Source organism: Rhinolophus ferrumequinum, assembly GCF_004115265.2.
Source record: "Rhinolophus ferrumequinum isolate MPI-CBG mRhiFer1 chromosome 13 unlocalized genomic scaffold, mRhiFer1_v1.p Super_scaffold_3, whole genome shotgun sequence".
Classification (NCBI taxonomy): Eukaryota; Metazoa; Chordata; class Mammalia; order Chiroptera; family Rhinolophidae; genus Rhinolophus; species Rhinolophus ferrumequinum.
Window position 1 is genome coordinate 429,880 of NW_022680356.1, and position 16,897 is coordinate 446,776.

Consider the following 16,897-nt stretch of genomic DNA (forward strand, 5'->3'; position numbering starts at 1 on the left):
ATGGTTATAAGGATGCTCAAGGAACTTAGTGAGAACTTCAACAAAGAGACAGCAAGCATAAAAAAGGACATAGAAACCATGAAAAAGTCAGAAGTGAAGAAAACAATAACTGGAATGAAGAATGCACAAGAAGGAAGCAGCAGCAGACTAGATGAAGCAGAGGATTGAATCAGTGTTTTGGAAGACAAGGTAGCAGAAGACACTCAACCAGAATAGCAAAAGGAAAAAAAAAATATAAAAGGATAGTTTGAGAGACCTCTGGGACATCATCAAACATAACGACACTCACATCATAGGGGTACCAGAATGAGAAAAGAGAAAGCAAGAGATTGAGAACTTATTTGAAGAAATAATGACTGAAAACTTTCCTAACGTGGTGAAAGAAACAGATATACATACCCAGGAAACGCAGAGTCCAAAACAAGATGAACCCAAATATGCCCACACCAAGACACATTATAATTAAAATGGCAAAGGTTAAAGACAAAAAGAGAATCCTAAAAGCAGCAGAGAAAGGCAACCAGTAACTTATAAGGGAGCTCCCATAAAACTGTCAGCTGACTTCTCAACAGAAACTTTGCAGGCCAGAAGGGATTGGCATGAGTATTCAACATGATGAAAAGCAAGGACCTACAACCAAAATTACTCTACCCAGCAAAGCTATCATTTAGAATTGAAGGACAGGTAAAGAGCTTACCAGACAAGAAAATGCTAAAGGAGTTCATCTGCACCAAACCAGTATTACAAGGAATGTTAGAGGGACATTTTTTAAGATGGAAAAAAAGATCAAAATTATGAATAATAAAATGGCAATAGCTAGATATCTATCAATAATTACTTTCAATGTAAATGGATTAAATACTCCACTCAAAAGACAGGAGGGCTGAATGCATAAGAAAACAAGACCTTTACATATGCTGCTTACAATATAATCACTTAAGAATGAAAGGCACACAACACGCTGAAAGTAAAGGGATGGAAAAAGATATTTCATGAAAATGGAAACAAAAAACAAAACAAAACAAGCTGGGGTAGCAATACTTATACCAGGCAAAATACACTTTAAAACAAAGACAATAATAAGAGAGAAAGGAGGACCCAGTAATCCCACTTCAGGGTGTTTATCCAAAGAAACCCAAACACTACTTCAAGGGGACGTGTGCATCCATATGTTCATTGCAACATTGGTTACAGTGGCCAAGATATCAGAGCAACCTAAGTGCCCATCAATAGATGAATGGATAAAGAGGAGGTGGTACATATATACAATGGACTATTGCTGGGCTAGGGAAGGCAATGGGTTCTTGCCATCCGCAGCAGCATGGATCTACCTGGAGGGTACTGTGCTGAATGGAGTATGTCAGACAGAGAAGGACAGATGCAATGTGGTTTTGTTTATATATGGAATCTAAAGAACAAAATAAACAAACAAAACAAAAACAAAGTCACATACAGAGAACATTTTGTTGCTAGATGGGAAGGGGACTGGGGGTGAGTGAAAAAGGGGAAGAGATTCAGAAGTACAAATTGGTAGTCACACAGTAGTCATGGGGATGCAGAGTACAGCATAAGGAACATACCGTGTTTCCCTGAAAATAAGACCGAGCCAGATCATTAGCTCTAATGCGTCTTTTGGAGCAAAAATTAATATAAGATCCAGTCATATTTTACTGTAAGACCAGACTTTATATAATATGATATGATATATGATGATATAATAATATAATAATATAATATAATACCAGATCTTATATTAATTTTTGCTCCAAAAGACGTATTAGAGCTGATTGTCCAGCTAGGTCTTATTTTCAGGGAAACACGGTAGTTAATAATACTGTGATAGCATAGTACAGTGTCAGATGGTTTCTGGAGTTATGGTGATCACTTCTTTAGGTACATAAATGTTGAATAACTATGGTGTACACCTGAGACTAATAAAATATTGTACATTAGCTATATTTTAATGAAAATCTTATTTAAAAGTCAAAACAAATATTAAGGCACAAAATACATCATTTTTTTCAAACAAAAACCTTTGAAATAGTTTTGTCCCACATTCAAAGCAACTTCTTCCAAGTTATACAATAATTTAACCATTTTAAATAGAAAAATAGAACTTTAGCCCTAAACTTTCTCCCCAAATACATGTTTTCTTTGTTCTAAAGAAGTTTCTTAGTGCAGCAGTGAGCTCTTGTATTACAATGTACGTTTCCTTAAAAGTCTCCTTTGTCACTTATATACATGTGACATGTTTAGAACTTTAACTAACAGTATAAGGCCTGGTGTTTGTATTGCATGCTGTTGATAACACAGACACATGTACCAAAATTAGTGACTTATTAAAACGCTAGCATCATATCTGTCAACTTTAAACCTGTCATGTACAGACTCAAACCCCTTTTAAAAAAGGAAATACAGATCAACCTTATCTGTATATTTTGTATACTTTTAGTCTTGACACGACAGTAGTGCAAACATAACGTACTGTGTTACTAAGGGAAGGTCGGCATTCTCCACAGCACATAAAAGATTAACAGTTATTTTCTTTATGGGAATAGCTGATCTCCCAGGCTTAAAAACATCACATACTCATCTGCTTTTTCTTATTTTTGAAATAAACTAACTTTATCCTTTAAAGCAGATACTAATACTAATCTAATGCAAATCATGAAAATTCCCTTTTAAGCAAATTTCACACATCATATAAACCCAGTATGAACTGCATGAGAACACTGAAGCATTCAGCCCAGAAATACATAAAGCTGGACTCTTGTCCCCAGATCCCTTTGTTAACAGGAGACCCATCTTGGTGGCTTCCTAATAATCAATCAGTCTGACCTTGAGCAGTTTCTGGAACCTTTGAGCAGAAGCAGGACAGCTGCACAGTGGCCCTGGGTGTCACGTTGTGTGAACCACACTCAGCCCCAGGCGCCCTCCACAGAGATCCTTGAGCCAGGCCACATCAACAGTGAGACACAGTGCATGCCCTTGGAAAACAATCCAACAGGCCTTCCTCTGGGAGGGGCCCTGCTTCCTGCACGGTGAGGCTGAAGACAGCCTGCGTTTCAGCTGCAGCTGGTCGACCAGGCGCCACCACTCCCCTTCCTGCACAGAGCAGGGCTTCCACCAACACTGCTGAGGCCACGTTGGGGGCAGGCTATGAGTCCCCACGCCTACCCTACTGGTGGCAGCTCCTACTGGCTGGATGCCCAGGATTCTACATTCAAAACTGAACTAGGGCAGGAGGCATTGGGGGTGAATCTGCCATGAAATCCAATCAGTGGGATTAGATGAAAATGTTAGGAATGGAAGGACAGTGGTCACCTCCGGGTCTGAGACACTAGGCCCAAGGGAAAACGCTCCAACACCAGAATGGTCAAGGATGCTGGGAAGTGAATAGGGTGGGGCCCACTATGGTGGCAGAGACTGAGCAAGGCGGGGAACCCATACTGTGAAATCAGACATTCTTCTCCTGGAAGGAGAAGCAATGGCATTTGACCACCACGCCCTTTCAGTACGACACTGTTCAATATTCGCTATGAAAATAAATCTGAAAGTACCTTTCAAGAGACACTACTACTAGAAAGAGATCTTTTTTTCCCCTAGCTCCTGTGAAATGGGTAAATGAGAAATAAATTCTAAAGGGAAAATTTTGAAAGAAAAATTTTTTGTGGCTTCACAATGAAAAAATATAAAAGGTTGTATTTAAGTGTCTGCACTGGTGAAGACTTAATGTTTCTCAATCAGAATTCTCTGGAGCCATTGTCAACTGATAAAGTTAGATCTCCTTCAAAGAAAGACGTACATGGTTGTCACCTTAATCCCTACTCTAAATGCCCACCAACCCTGTACCTTTGGTCACGAAAGCAGCAAACATTCACGTTTCCATATCACAGTTGACTGCCTTTCAAGTTTAGAATGCTCTGCATTAAAAAAAATTAAAACAAAAATTTCAAATCACATATTATAATGTAACAAAATAATGTATAACACAAGGTTGAAAGATATTAATTACATGATGAACAGTCCTGTACAGTTAAACGTTTTATTACAAAATCAAAGATGCCAAGATTACATAAGAGGTAAGGCTCTGATTTCCCCCAGGGCCCCCAGCTTGCCGGCAGGAGGTGCCCTGGGGGAGCCATGTGGCCAGGTACCCACCATCTGCCCAGGCAGTTCAGCAGCACAGACAGCCTGAGCAAGGGGAGAGTGGCAGAGCAAATCTTTGGAAGTGACCCTCAAGACCCTCTCTCCATGTACCCGTGTCCCCGGAGCTCAGGCAGTGGGTTTGATGTGCAGGGTGACCAGGACAAACGGCTCTGTCAGACGCGTGCAATGTCCTCCACACAGCAACTGGCCACATGCAAATGCCATGTTCCAATGACTTTAGCAGAAAGAATAGGAAGTTCTCCTGCACGTGGTGACCCTAGACCCAAGACCAGACACACCGCTCGACCCTGCTTCAGCAGAGTCACTCCATCTACATCAGACGTCCGTGGAAGAACAGTAGTGTTTATGTAGAGAAAAGGTTTAAATCTGGAATGGTCACATATTCTGGGACAAAAAGACACAACCTAACCCACACGCCTGGCACCCATTGGCTCAGGGCATGGGGCGTATTCTTTGTCATAACATTTGGTTTGCGCAGGCTATTTCCAAGTCCAGGCAACTCAATGCCACAAGTCAGCGTAAAGAGGGCTGCAGAACTCCCACTTGTGCAGGATTCATTTTAACACGCAGATTTCCAAGACAATGCAACAAAAGCTTGCCACACGGTATCAGAATGAGGCTCTTAGTCTTGGGGAGTTCTTCACCGTTAACTAGGGCTCACTCATGTGGTTCCAATCACATTATCTTTTCTGAAGAGAACATTTTCTGTGCCATTTCAGATCTGGTCATGATTTCCTAAGAAGAAAGACAATGGTCATCAAAATGGCGATACTTCCAGAACCTAACAAAGTTCTCTAGTCTTTTAACAGTCACGACTTTGCGGGGAACTGAGTGCATTCCAGCATACACAGAGTGGTCTGGATGTGGGGACTAAAACCATCTGATGTGTGCGTCCTGGAATGTGCAGCCGCTTGGCTGCGCGGGCTGAGGGGCCGTGGGTGCCCCACTAGCTAGGCCACACCTCGAGTTCCAAATCACCTGGGGTGGGCCTCACTTGACCCCTCCACGTCCTCTTGAAATGACGACAGTGACTTATCACATGACCACTGCAGTTCCCTTGCAGACTTGTGAATCCTGCTGTGCGATGGTTCTGTGCCCACGTACATGTGCACTGCAGCCTCTCCAACGTCCCAACCCACGACAGTCAGTCACCAGGTTGCTGCCGAAGTCACCGGCCTAGCCTTTCAGTGACAGACGGCCACATCTGGTCCCGCAGCTGCCAGTCCAGGTACCCGTCAGCGCCACTGTCGCCCTTGTCACATAAGCTCAGGTCCCACATCTATCCTTTACACGTCACACTCCTGCCTTCTGGGCCACCCTTCAATGTCCTGGTACCTAGAATTCATTTTTTCCCCCAAAACCTTCCTAAATCTCCATCCTCTATTCAAATTTCCTACTTAGTAAATGAAAGTCACTTAGAAACTCTATTTAACACCCCAGCAAAATATCTGTAAGTATGACATTAATTTAGACAAACTGCCATCTTCTAAACTCCACCCACACAAAAGAATCCAGAAAGTCAGGCTCAAACCGTCAAAAAACAACTCTTCCCTTCTTTTACACCAGGTTTAAATGAGGACCCAGTTCCTCTGAACTTCACCCACAAATCAGTGCCATCTTTTGTCCTCCCCTGCATGATCTGCGCTCATTCTAAAAAGTAACTTTTTCTTTCTGAAATGCATTTCTACTTTGTGAAAACAGCTTCAAGGAAGTAAGCAGGAAGGAAGCAAAACATGTTCTACCTCATCTGAATCCAACGCTGGAAGAGCCCTGAAACAGAGACAAGAAGTCACAGTGTTAACAAGGGTTGGTGCAGCTATGAAGCTGAGTGTGAACGCACCCTACAACCCGCCACCCTGTGTCCTGGACACATGGCCATGGAAACGGGGAGGGGCTCACAGCGGCGTTGTTCTCAGGAGCCTGGAGCAGGCAAACAGTGGTACGCTCATACAACGGGAGGGCCAACACAGTGTGGCCTCGTAAGGGATAAAACAGAAAAACCGACACAAGTGATCTATGAGTACAGACAGTGGCACCTTTGGGGGTGTGGGGTCATGGCCTGGGAGGAAAACAGGTAGGTCTTGGGGCATGAGCAATGTTCCAGTTTTTTGATCTGGGTGCTGGTCACACAGGGTGCTCATATTAAAAATTTACTGTGCTATGCACTTATTTAGAATGTGTACACTTTCCAAAATGTGTGCTAGACTCTAAAAAATTCCAGTTAGAAATGAACTGAGATATGAAAATAATCATAACTTCGAAGTGGAAACAAAAACACAAGGAAAGCTAGGCCAGCAATGCTGGAGGCTGATGGGCCAGAGGGGACAAATGACAGGACTGGTCGGGGGAGGGACCAAACACAGCTGAGTCCCAGCCTACTTCACTGCGTGTGTGCTGCTACTTCTCTGGAGAGCGGGACAAGGACCTGGGTGGTGATGTGCTCTCCACTGGAAGCCTCGTGTCATGTTCTCTGTGACAATTAGTCGTCACTTCACTGTGCTCATGGATATCACATGACCACGTTGGAATGTATACCATGTTTATGAAAATAAATGCATATTATAAAAGAGGGATGAGCAACATGTATGAAAACTGGTAGTTATGGCATCAAGTACTTATTTAATTCCCAAGTTTTTGTTACCATTTACTGGATGTAAATCAGGAAGGGGAAGTATGTTAAGCTGACCTTTATGGTTTATCAGAGATAAGGAGACGCCATAATGAATACACACGAGCATCTCATAATACACCAGACCATATAGTTACTCATTACATTTAAACTGTCCCATGACTTGCCAAATTTTTGTTCCATTTTTACAGTGTAAAAAAAGGGTTTATCTGTGTATGAAGTCTGACTTCTAAACGTGCTATGTAAATTGTACACTAATTGGGAGAGCATGTGCGAAATACCTTGTGTTAGTTTTCAGAAGTGAACCCACACCAGTTCCCAAGAACATAAAACAGTGGAAACCTGGGTTTTACAGCTCTACCCATTTCACATAAATGGTTCGCAAGAACGTAAAATGAACCATTCCTGTCTTTTACCTTCCAGAGAATCTTTGCAGTCAAACCGATATTTCTATTTACATGAAGAAGAGGGATGACTTTGTAAGACATAAAGAGAACTGTCCAAGAGGAGCCTCACCACTTTCCACCAAGAAGTAGGGAGTCCGCCGAGATGGTTTCCTTCTAAAGTGCTCAGTACCGAGCTGCCAAATCCAGAAGACAATGCTTGCCACCTAATCTGAATCGCCCCACATGCCCTGGCTCAAAACCCATGGATCCCCAACAACTGCAAACAAAACCACACCCGCTCGTGGTCTCCAGCATTTCCAGAATAATGCCACAAACATGCGACTATGTTAAAGTGGAGGAATAAATTCCAGTGTGACAGACGCCTGCTGTCACTGCAGCTCCCAAGCACAGAGTGGGGAAGCGCTTCAGTGACTGTGAAGAGCAGAGGGGAGGGCAGGCCAGCCAAGGCACAGACAAGACCAACCTCTGCACAAAATCCAACACTAAGCACCAAAACACCGAGTAAAGGTTGGTGACCTGCCATGGGGAAAGGGCTTAAAGAGAGTGGAGCCAGAAGTAGCGACTTGAATAGTCATGGTTTTCAGGGGACAGTCAGGTACACAGAGGGGCGGCGGTGTACCTTGGAGATATGACAGCACAGAAAATAAAAGGAAGGAAGCAAAAGATCCTGAAAAAATAAAAGAAGACAACACCAACCTTCCCCTCTCAATACCTCCCATCCCACCACATTATCCGTAAATGAAACTATAATTCATGCAAACTGATGGAAGCACTCATATTAGGAACTCTCACCACAGAATTCCTAGGAATAGGAAAAATAAACAAAACCAATTCTACAGAATGGTGCAGGAAGAAAAAAGGAAAATGAAAATCAAAACATTTTACGGTACAAAAAAGCTATAGCTGTAACACAACTCTCCAAATGAAATGAAATGAAATAAAAAGAACATTTGGTGATATTAAAAACAATCTATAATAAATAAATTTAAAAACCAAGAGCAAAAATGGATAAGAACAAAAGAGGAAGAAAATCAGAGTCAATCAAACTCAGGAAAATTAAAAAAAAGACAAAAATCATCCCAGGAATGAATAAAAAAATTGCAAGGTGTCTAAGGGACAATAAATACAAGTACAAATTTAATTTGTGACAGGAAAACAACTAAGGGAGTGAAAATGATGTAAAGAAAGAAGGATCACAGAGAAACTGGTAAAAATGGAAGACAGAAGGAAAGGTGGAGAGGTCAGATGGTTCCTCCCACTGAAACATTTATAAAGCTGGACAAAAATATTAAAAATAAGTAGTTGAAGGTACTAAAAAATGGAGGTATTAATAAATCCAAGTAGCACAACAAATTCCAAAGAGAACACGCATAAAGAAAAGCACACTGAGACACACCACGCACACTGTGGGAAGCCAAATACAAGGGAAATCGGAAAAGCAGTAAACTGACACATGAAAAAAGAATACAACTAATGGCTGACTTCTCTCCAAAAACAGAAACAAGAAGGTACCAAAAGAACATGTTGGAAGACCTAAACAAAAGTCAACCAAAATGTTTATATCCAGCAAAAACTATCCTTTAAAAAAGGAGGGCAAACAAATAGTTTCATATAAATGAACTTAAAGAGAATCTGTTTGCAGCAGAGCTATACTATAAGAAATACTACAGAAAGCCCTACACGAGATGGTGATAGGTTGGATATACAGGAAGGAAAGAAATGCTAGTGATTGCATAGGTAAATGTGAAATAATAGGTATGCATCTATTTTCCTTTTCTGACTATTAAAAGAAAAAAAATGTAACAGTGTATTGTTATTTTCATAATGTGTAGGCAGTCCTCACTTTGTGTGAATCTGATATGTGTGAATTTCAGTTACTGTAGTTTAATTAAATAACACCAGGCCTTCCACAAAACAGTTCAAATTTCAGTTACTCAAAAACACAATGAGATACTATTTCATAGCCACTAAGAGCTAAAATCAAAAAGGTAAGCAATAACAAGGGTCGGCAAGGATGTGGAGAAACTGGAAACCTGGTATGTTACTGATAGGATTAAAAATGATGCAGCTGCTTAGAAAACAGCTTGGCACTTCCTCAAAATGTTAAACATACAGTTACCATACTATCTAGCAATTCCACTTCTAAGTGTACACTCATGAGAAATGAAAATATATGTCCACAAACTTGCCTAGAATCATCAAATTCATAGTGATGAAAACGTAAGATAAGAGAGAAAATCCTGGAGGCAGCCAAAATAAATAACAAAAAACACAAATAAAACCCACATACACATGGAGGAAAAAGAAGAACTAAACCAGACTTCTTTCTGAAACTATGAAAGCTGGAAGACATTTAAGTGACAATCTTTGAAGTGTTGGGGAAAAAACAACCGTCAACTAAGAACTGTATACCCAGCAAAACACCTTTCAAATATGCTGAAACAAAGACTTCTGGAGACAAAAACAATCTGAGAGATCACTGCTGGGATACCCACACTACCATACAGGGAAGTCTTCAGGCAAACAGAGTATCATGCGAGACAGGAACTGTCTAAACAGGAAGCAAGTGGGAGCAGGGAAAGTTAGAAACAATACGTGAAAACGTTATCCTATCTGGCTATCCTGACTGCTTTCCACTGTGGAAACAGCTACCTGGAATTCTAGTGTCAAACATAAGACCCTGAAGAGCCCAAAGTTCCCAGAGGGGCTTCCTCTGCACCGTTTTTCCTACGCTCATGTTTTTCCTCCAAAAGCTTCCCCACCATACATGATATTGTGATTACACGTGTTAAAGAAAAGTGTTTTACATGTGTTTGAACTTTTTCCATAATAGATAGCTAAAACAAAAGAAATGAATCTGATCCTATCAACTTAGATCAGAAAAGGCTGGAGATGGTAATAAGGCATAGGCATTAAAATAGTTGTCGCAAGATGACAAAGGGGGGAGAAAGACAGACCAAGGCAGGACTGTGTTTTCTTTGCAATCTGACGTGAAGTAAATCAGTCATTCACTAGTGAAGGGGGCTTACAAAAACACATAGAGGTGAGAAGTCAGAGAAGCACACCACAAAGCATGAACTTAACCCTTTACACATGAGCCTAAATTTAGATTCAAACTTGAACAGGATATTTACATGTCTGTGAAGGAAGAGGGGATATTTTCTTCTACCCACTTCAAATCTTCATCCTGTAGAAATAAGTATTTACATATTAGCATTTGCTTAATATCACCTGAAAGCAGAATTTTAAAATAAAATGTATCTTAAATTTAAGCACTTAAATGCAGTGCATAACATTCCTTTAATTTTTAAATGTTATAAGAAGTTGGCAGGGAGCCAGATGGCTCAGTTGGTTAGAGCGCAAGCTCTTAACAAGATTGCCGGTTCGATTCCCACATGGGCCAGTGAGCCACGTCCTTCACAACTAGATTGAAAAAAATGGCTTGAGCTTGGAGCTGAGCCACAGGTGGGTGGCTGGTTTGCTCAGTGGTTAGAGCGTAGTGCTCATAACACCAAGGTCGCTGGTTCGAGACTCACATGGGCCAGTGAGGTGCGGCCTCCACAACTAGATTGAAAACAATGACTTGACTTGGAGCTGAGCTATGCCCCCCACAGCTAGACTGAAAAACAACAACTTGACATGGAGCTAATTTGTCCTGGAAAAACACACTGTTCCCCAACATTCCCCAATTTAAAAAAAAAAAAAAGAAGTTGGCACTAATGCTGGACAGAAATTATGTCAGTATTTTCTTAAACATGCAGACAAACAAAAATTTGGATTTAGAATTTTTCATTTCGTGGTTTTAGTTAGATGCATGGTGTTATAATTTTTGTACTGAAAAACGACAGTAAAAATACAAAGAGTGGATTTATACAATACAAAATAGCAAGAATATTGATTTGTATTGACTTTTACTCCCAGCATTCATTATGCCTCCTAATTTGTTCGTTTTTATATCAGAAGTTTATAATTTTTCAAAAGAAAAAGATGATGGTACAAATATTCTAATTTAACAAAAGCCTATTTATTTCAATCACTTGTATTTATGTCGTTCACCTCTCTGCAGGAGAAAAGAAAGGAAGCAGGTCAGTTAGGGTATCTTTTTTTTTTTTTTTTTAACAGAAACTTGCTTATTTCACTAGGAGAAAAATAAAAGGTATAGAATATTTAGTTTTATAATGTAAAATAAATTAGAATGTTTCTTTGTGGTGTAGCTGGCTACACCTCTGGTTCTAGTAGTAATTACATGGGATACTCTGTTTCTAGCATTACTTACATCTTTAATCTAGAGAGAGAGAGAGAGAGAGAGAGACTGAGAAAGCCACTGAGCCAGTATTAATAGGAACCCCAATTCTCTGAGTGAGACTCAAGTAGAAATAAGTCAATGAGAGACAAGGCCCCCAACTTCTGGCCAAGAGCTGACTATACTTAATTTAGAGAAATGAAAAAGCTTTCCCTTGATGTGAGCTTTAAAATAAACTGAGATACGATATCCCTAAACTAAGAGGAAAATATCTTAACAAACGGAAAGTTTTGAAGCTCTAACACTGGATAATTAAAATTGCTATAGTTGTTTTTTTTTAAGTTTAGTTAAATTACCATTAAACTACTCAAAGAATACAGCTTAAAGAATTAATTGCCAAAAATAAAAATTAGAGAATCTACCAAATCCAGCAAAATAAAACTGTTCTTATATACCATGTGTTGTTCTGTCAGAACTCACATGCATATGTGAATTTTTATAGCATATTAATCACAACATATATAACTATAAAGCCACATAAAATTGTACGATCAAAATTTTCATTTTGCTTACTTTCATAATTATCACTTTTATGCATAAATAATATGCATAAAATATTTTAAAACTCATCTCTACCCTATATTTTACCATTTTATTTAAGCGTCCAGTGCTAGGTCCCTGAATGTTAAAGACCTTGACTTAATGTTAGGTCTCTGAATGTTAGGTCTCAGAGATCTTGACTTACAGACAGAGTCATGTCTGCAAGAAAACAACAAAATGTCTGTTGGCCTGCACCTGCAGACAGAGCCAAATTTGCGATAACAGAAAATGCCACAAAACAGCTATCTGCTACAGGCCGTCAGCATTTTCTGTTCAAACAATCCTACCCTATCAGCACCGCCCCTATAAAACACTCCTCACTCCCTCCTTCAGGGCTGCAAGTCTCCTTTAGACATGCAGCCCGGACTGTAGCCATCTCTTGCTCAGCCCGATATACTTTTCTCTTACAATAAAAACTTTCTTAACTTGCCCGACCATGCGCGTTCCTTTACTGGCTGACCTATCACAGTTTTTTAAAAATGCTAATTTTGTTAACCGCACTGGTAATACATACAGTAAAGTCCTTTCCCAACAAGTAACAAATGTTATCGAAATGGCTTCAAAATCACTTTGAAATGCTGAAAAGTTAATGCAGGCTTTCACTACGACAAGGGTTCTTGGTCTCTCCTGTGCACATGACCTATCTATGGAGTCCTGTTAAGAAGTAGATTCAGACTTGGCGGCCCTGGGAGTCTGCATTCTAACTAGTTCCCAGGTGTGGGGGTGGCCCCGGAGCGAGAAAAGGCGAGAGGCAGGAAGTGCAGCAGCGACAGTTGGACATAAGCAGTCTCACGGTTGCTAACATTTGTTTTCACCCGAGTAAAAAATGGCCTCCTTACAGTCAATGGTGGTGAGGCACATATAAATTCCTCAAGCACAAAGACTGAGACTATTCAACATGTGTGTTACTCACAAAATTATCAGAAGTAGCAGGTTTAGCTGTTCCATTGGAAACCGTTTTTGAGGCTCTTAATTTTATTCCTTCAGCTATAAATGAAAAACATTATAGAGGTAAATATATAAAATATTTTTCTTTGTAGCCTCACGTCTAATAACCCAACAAGGAATAATATCATATGTACATTTTTAAACGAGAGTTTGGTTCTTTCTCCCTTTTCCCTGACTTTTTTAAGTTTCTATCTCTCTCCTGAAATTTCCCTTGTCTTCAGCAACCTACTCCTGTATATTCTTGAACATATCTGTAAGTCGTTTGTAAAGTCTTTCTTGCCAACTGTCACATCTGGGTCACCTCTACATCTCCATTAACTATGGGTCACGGTTTCCAGTCACTCCCTCGTCTAGCAGCTTATCATCGCACATGGACGCTGAGGATGGTGTCATACAGACTCCGGGTTCCCCATCTGCTTCTGGGAAGTGTGGCCTTGACTTCTAGCAGGCATCAAGCTCCTGGGGGATCCCTTTGATCTTGTGCGGGCATGCGCTGAGATTTTATTTCGGGGGTTTATTTCAGTTTGCGTTAGTCCCAGGGTGATTTCAGTGTCCCAGAATGTGGTCTTTACATCCAAGGAGTGGCCCCCCAGGGCTTGATGGGAAGCCCACGGTGTTCACCCAAGCACGATGAACTGCTTGACTCTGGATTCCCAGCTGTGCACCGGCAGCGCTGAAATGTCCGTCCTGCTTCCTCACCTGCTGCCTCCTGCAATCTCACTTTGCACTCTCCCAGCTCGGGCTGGTTAAGACTCAGCAAGCACACATTTCTGGAATGTTTCCCTTTGTAGCTCTCTCTTTTCCGGGTTTCTTCTGGGCATTCTTCCCGCCCCAAACTCCACTGAGATGCCTCCCATCAGTGAGCCTGCCCCTGTGTGCCCGAGCTCCTGTCCCTGGGCTCTCACACTGACTGAGCGAGCCCTCGGCCAAGACCTCTGTGCCTGTGGGACTCATTAAGACTGAGTCTCGTCATTCAACAGTCAAATCTCCAGTTCCCGCCAGCTCTTCGTTGCTCTCCATGCCTCAAACAGTTCATTAAAATACGATTCTGTCCAGAGTTTATACTAGGTATCAGCATGAAGGTTAGTCCAATTTAATTCCTTCCATCATTATGGAAACAGAACCTTAACACATGAATTAATATATCCTGGCTGTGAATAACTATTTCAGGTTTCCTTGCTTAATAGGAAAGTCAGAAAAACATGAAAGAATTAGTTGTGAGAATAAGATGAGAAGAGGTAAAAGGAAGTAGGGACACTGAAGACCCATTGATTATGTTGCAATTTTTGCTGATTGGGTAGATTATAAAATTTTCACAGTATTTCAAACAAAGAACCAAAAAAAATTATAAAAAAGTCTTAAAAAGAATGTTACTAATAAGAGAAACCAAAGACAAAGGCAGAATGGAACAAAGATAAAATTACTCTCAACAACTGAGTTACATACTGATTAGAGTATTATAGCAAAATTAATAAAATGATAAAATATTAAGTAGACACTAACAGAAAGATGAAGTTAGCACTAAAACCATAATCTAAATGCTTTTGGGCATGGCCAGGAAATTACAGATGTGACTAATTTTAAACAGGCGATTCAAAGAAATTGAGCAATCATCAAGAAGATGAATATTATTCAGGAGCGAAGCACAAAACATACCAAATCACTCTTGTGAAAATCACTGTACCTACTTTAATACTAAGACTTTAAGAGCAAACAAGTCACAAAGCTCAAACTATGTTAATAATCTTGAAAATTTCATCACTGACTTTTCTTCTTGTATCTGCCATAATATGTGTTTCTGCATATATATAGTATAAAAAATATTTTATAGGAAAAAAAATGTCTCTGACTTTGCATCACAGGTTAAGGTACAATATTTCTTTGTTACAGTATATACAACAGTCATTCATTCAATAAGCAAACATATCACTCACTTAAATTTTCAGATGTTACCATGAACTCTTCAACTTCATCATCAGAATCATCTATTAAGGGCATGAAAGCGTACCTATGTCAAAAACAAGAAGTTGTCTTACTAGTGTGTTTAAGCCCGTTCAATTTTTAGCTTTTATGTAAAAGAGTCATTGCATTAAAACACATCTACATTAAAGTTTCCCATAAGTTAAAATAATAAAAACGTAATTATTTTATTCTCAAATTAGAAAGGCTGTTGTGAAGAGCCCCCAGACCTGCTGGTAAGAGCAGAAATGGGGGAGACCTGTCTGGAGAGCAGTCCTGCAGCCTGCTGTGTTTGGGGAGGGGGGGTTCCTGCTGCACCCCTCTCCACGACAGGTCCGCCTCCCTGCCCACAACCTTGGACTCATCCCCTGACCCAGGAGAAACTGCTGTGTGATTGCTGAAAATAAAGCACATGACTGAGGCACTGTAATAAGTCCAAGAGCATTCAGAAAGCATTGTTGACAGTAACAGCAAAGAACCTAGAAACCAAGTGTCTACTGTTAGGACTGCTTCCAGAAATGAGGCTTCACTCATACCACGGAATGCCATGCAGCCGTTACAGGTAATGGGCAGATATACAGATAATGTGAACAACAAAGTACAGGACAGTGCATACACGCACATGTGCATGTATTTTATTATTGTTGTGTATTTTTAAAAAGACACAAACACACACACTGGTATGTACTTTATTATTTTGCCCTCACAGTGCCTCTCCTGGGGAAGAAGAATGGGACAAATAAGGTGGGGCGCCCCATCACATGTGGTCTAAAGCACGATCTTCTGGACTTGGCATTCAAGCTCGTCACGATTTTGGTCACTTTCCTTGGCAGCTTTACCGCCCTCCAGTGTAAGTAGCATTAACCAACTCCATGCCTGCGTGACCTCCAGAGCACACCCTGTGTCTCCCACAACGCAGGAAACGTACTCCTTCTGCTCAGGCTTTCACTGCCTGGCTCTTTCCTTCAGGCGAAACATAAATGCTGGCTTTTCGGAGTCCTCTTCACCACCCTCCATCTGCCCCTGCACTCACTGTATGCATCTTTCATTTCCCTGCCTGCCATTTGTTCCGTGTGTCTCCCCACCTGACTGAGCACCTGAAAAGCATGAACACTTCCCCCAGTCTCTCTAAATGCATGGTTAACACGGTAGCAGGTGATTGACAAATGCTTGCCAAACATGCCTTTTCCTAGGTTAGTTACCTCTGATTATTTGCTGACGGTCTCCACAAAAACATTATTACAACAAGGATGAGCGAAAACAGGAAGCTCCAAAACGCACCATCAACCCACCGTTCCATCCAATCCTACAATAAGGACAATTCAAACACGAAAAGTTAATTTTCTGATAGACACATAGACTTTTGATTCAAATAGTGTACAATGGCAAGTACTAATGAAATCTTTCCAACCAGGAAGTCTTCCAAATAAATAAGCACATATTTTTTCAAGAAAAATGAAAACTAAGAAATGCTATCTTCATAAAAACAACGTTAATGCTTACTTCAGCCTTATAGACAATTAGATGAGTAAACTCCTGATGTGAATTAAATAGCATAGTATCATAAAAAGAATTAGAGTGTAAAGGAGCTTCAGAGGTTATTTAATCTATTTTCTAGGCCAGAACAGTCATGAGGCAGGTTAATAGCAGAATCAGAATCAAGTTGATAGTGGGTACAGTAGTCCCCTTATCCGCCATTTCGCTTTCCGTGGTTGCAGCTCTCATGGTCAAATGAGGTCCGAAAACATTAAATGGAAAATTCCCAAAATAATTCAAAAGAAATTTTGAGAGAGACCACATTCACATAACTTTTATTACAGTATATTGTTACTTTTTTCTATTTTATTAGTTATTGTTATTAATCTCTTACTGGGCCTAATTTATAATTAAACTTTATCGTAGGCAGGTGTGTGTAGGAGAAAACACATATATAAGGGTTCG

At 40.4% G+C, this 16,897-nt stretch overlaps 1 protein-coding gene across 2 annotated transcripts in view; it reads right to left on the reverse strand.

The window, feature by feature from the left end:
• Nucleotides 1–4,030: 4,030 nt before the first annotated feature.
• TMEM87B (transmembrane protein 87B) overlaps nucleotides 4,031–16,897 on the reverse strand; it is a 35,054-nt gene continuing 22,187 nt past the window's right edge. For both annotated transcript variants that reach the window (XM_033100863.1, XM_033100864.1), the window contains exons 14-19: nucleotides 16,159–16,262; nucleotides 14,932–15,005; nucleotides 12,963–13,036; nucleotides 10,341–10,393; nucleotides 5,913–5,940; nucleotides 4,031–4,905 (exon numbers count right to left, since the gene is read on the reverse strand). In XM_033100863.1, coding sequence (XP_032956754.1) covers nucleotides 4,846–4,905; nucleotides 5,913–5,940; nucleotides 10,341–10,393; nucleotides 12,963–13,036; nucleotides 14,932–15,005; nucleotides 16,159–16,262 — 393 coding nt within the window. In that variant the 3' untranslated portion in view covers nucleotides 4,031–4,845. The remainder of the gene's footprint in view (nucleotides 4,906–5,912; nucleotides 5,941–10,340; nucleotides 10,394–12,962; nucleotides 13,037–14,931; nucleotides 15,006–16,158; nucleotides 16,263–16,897) is intronic.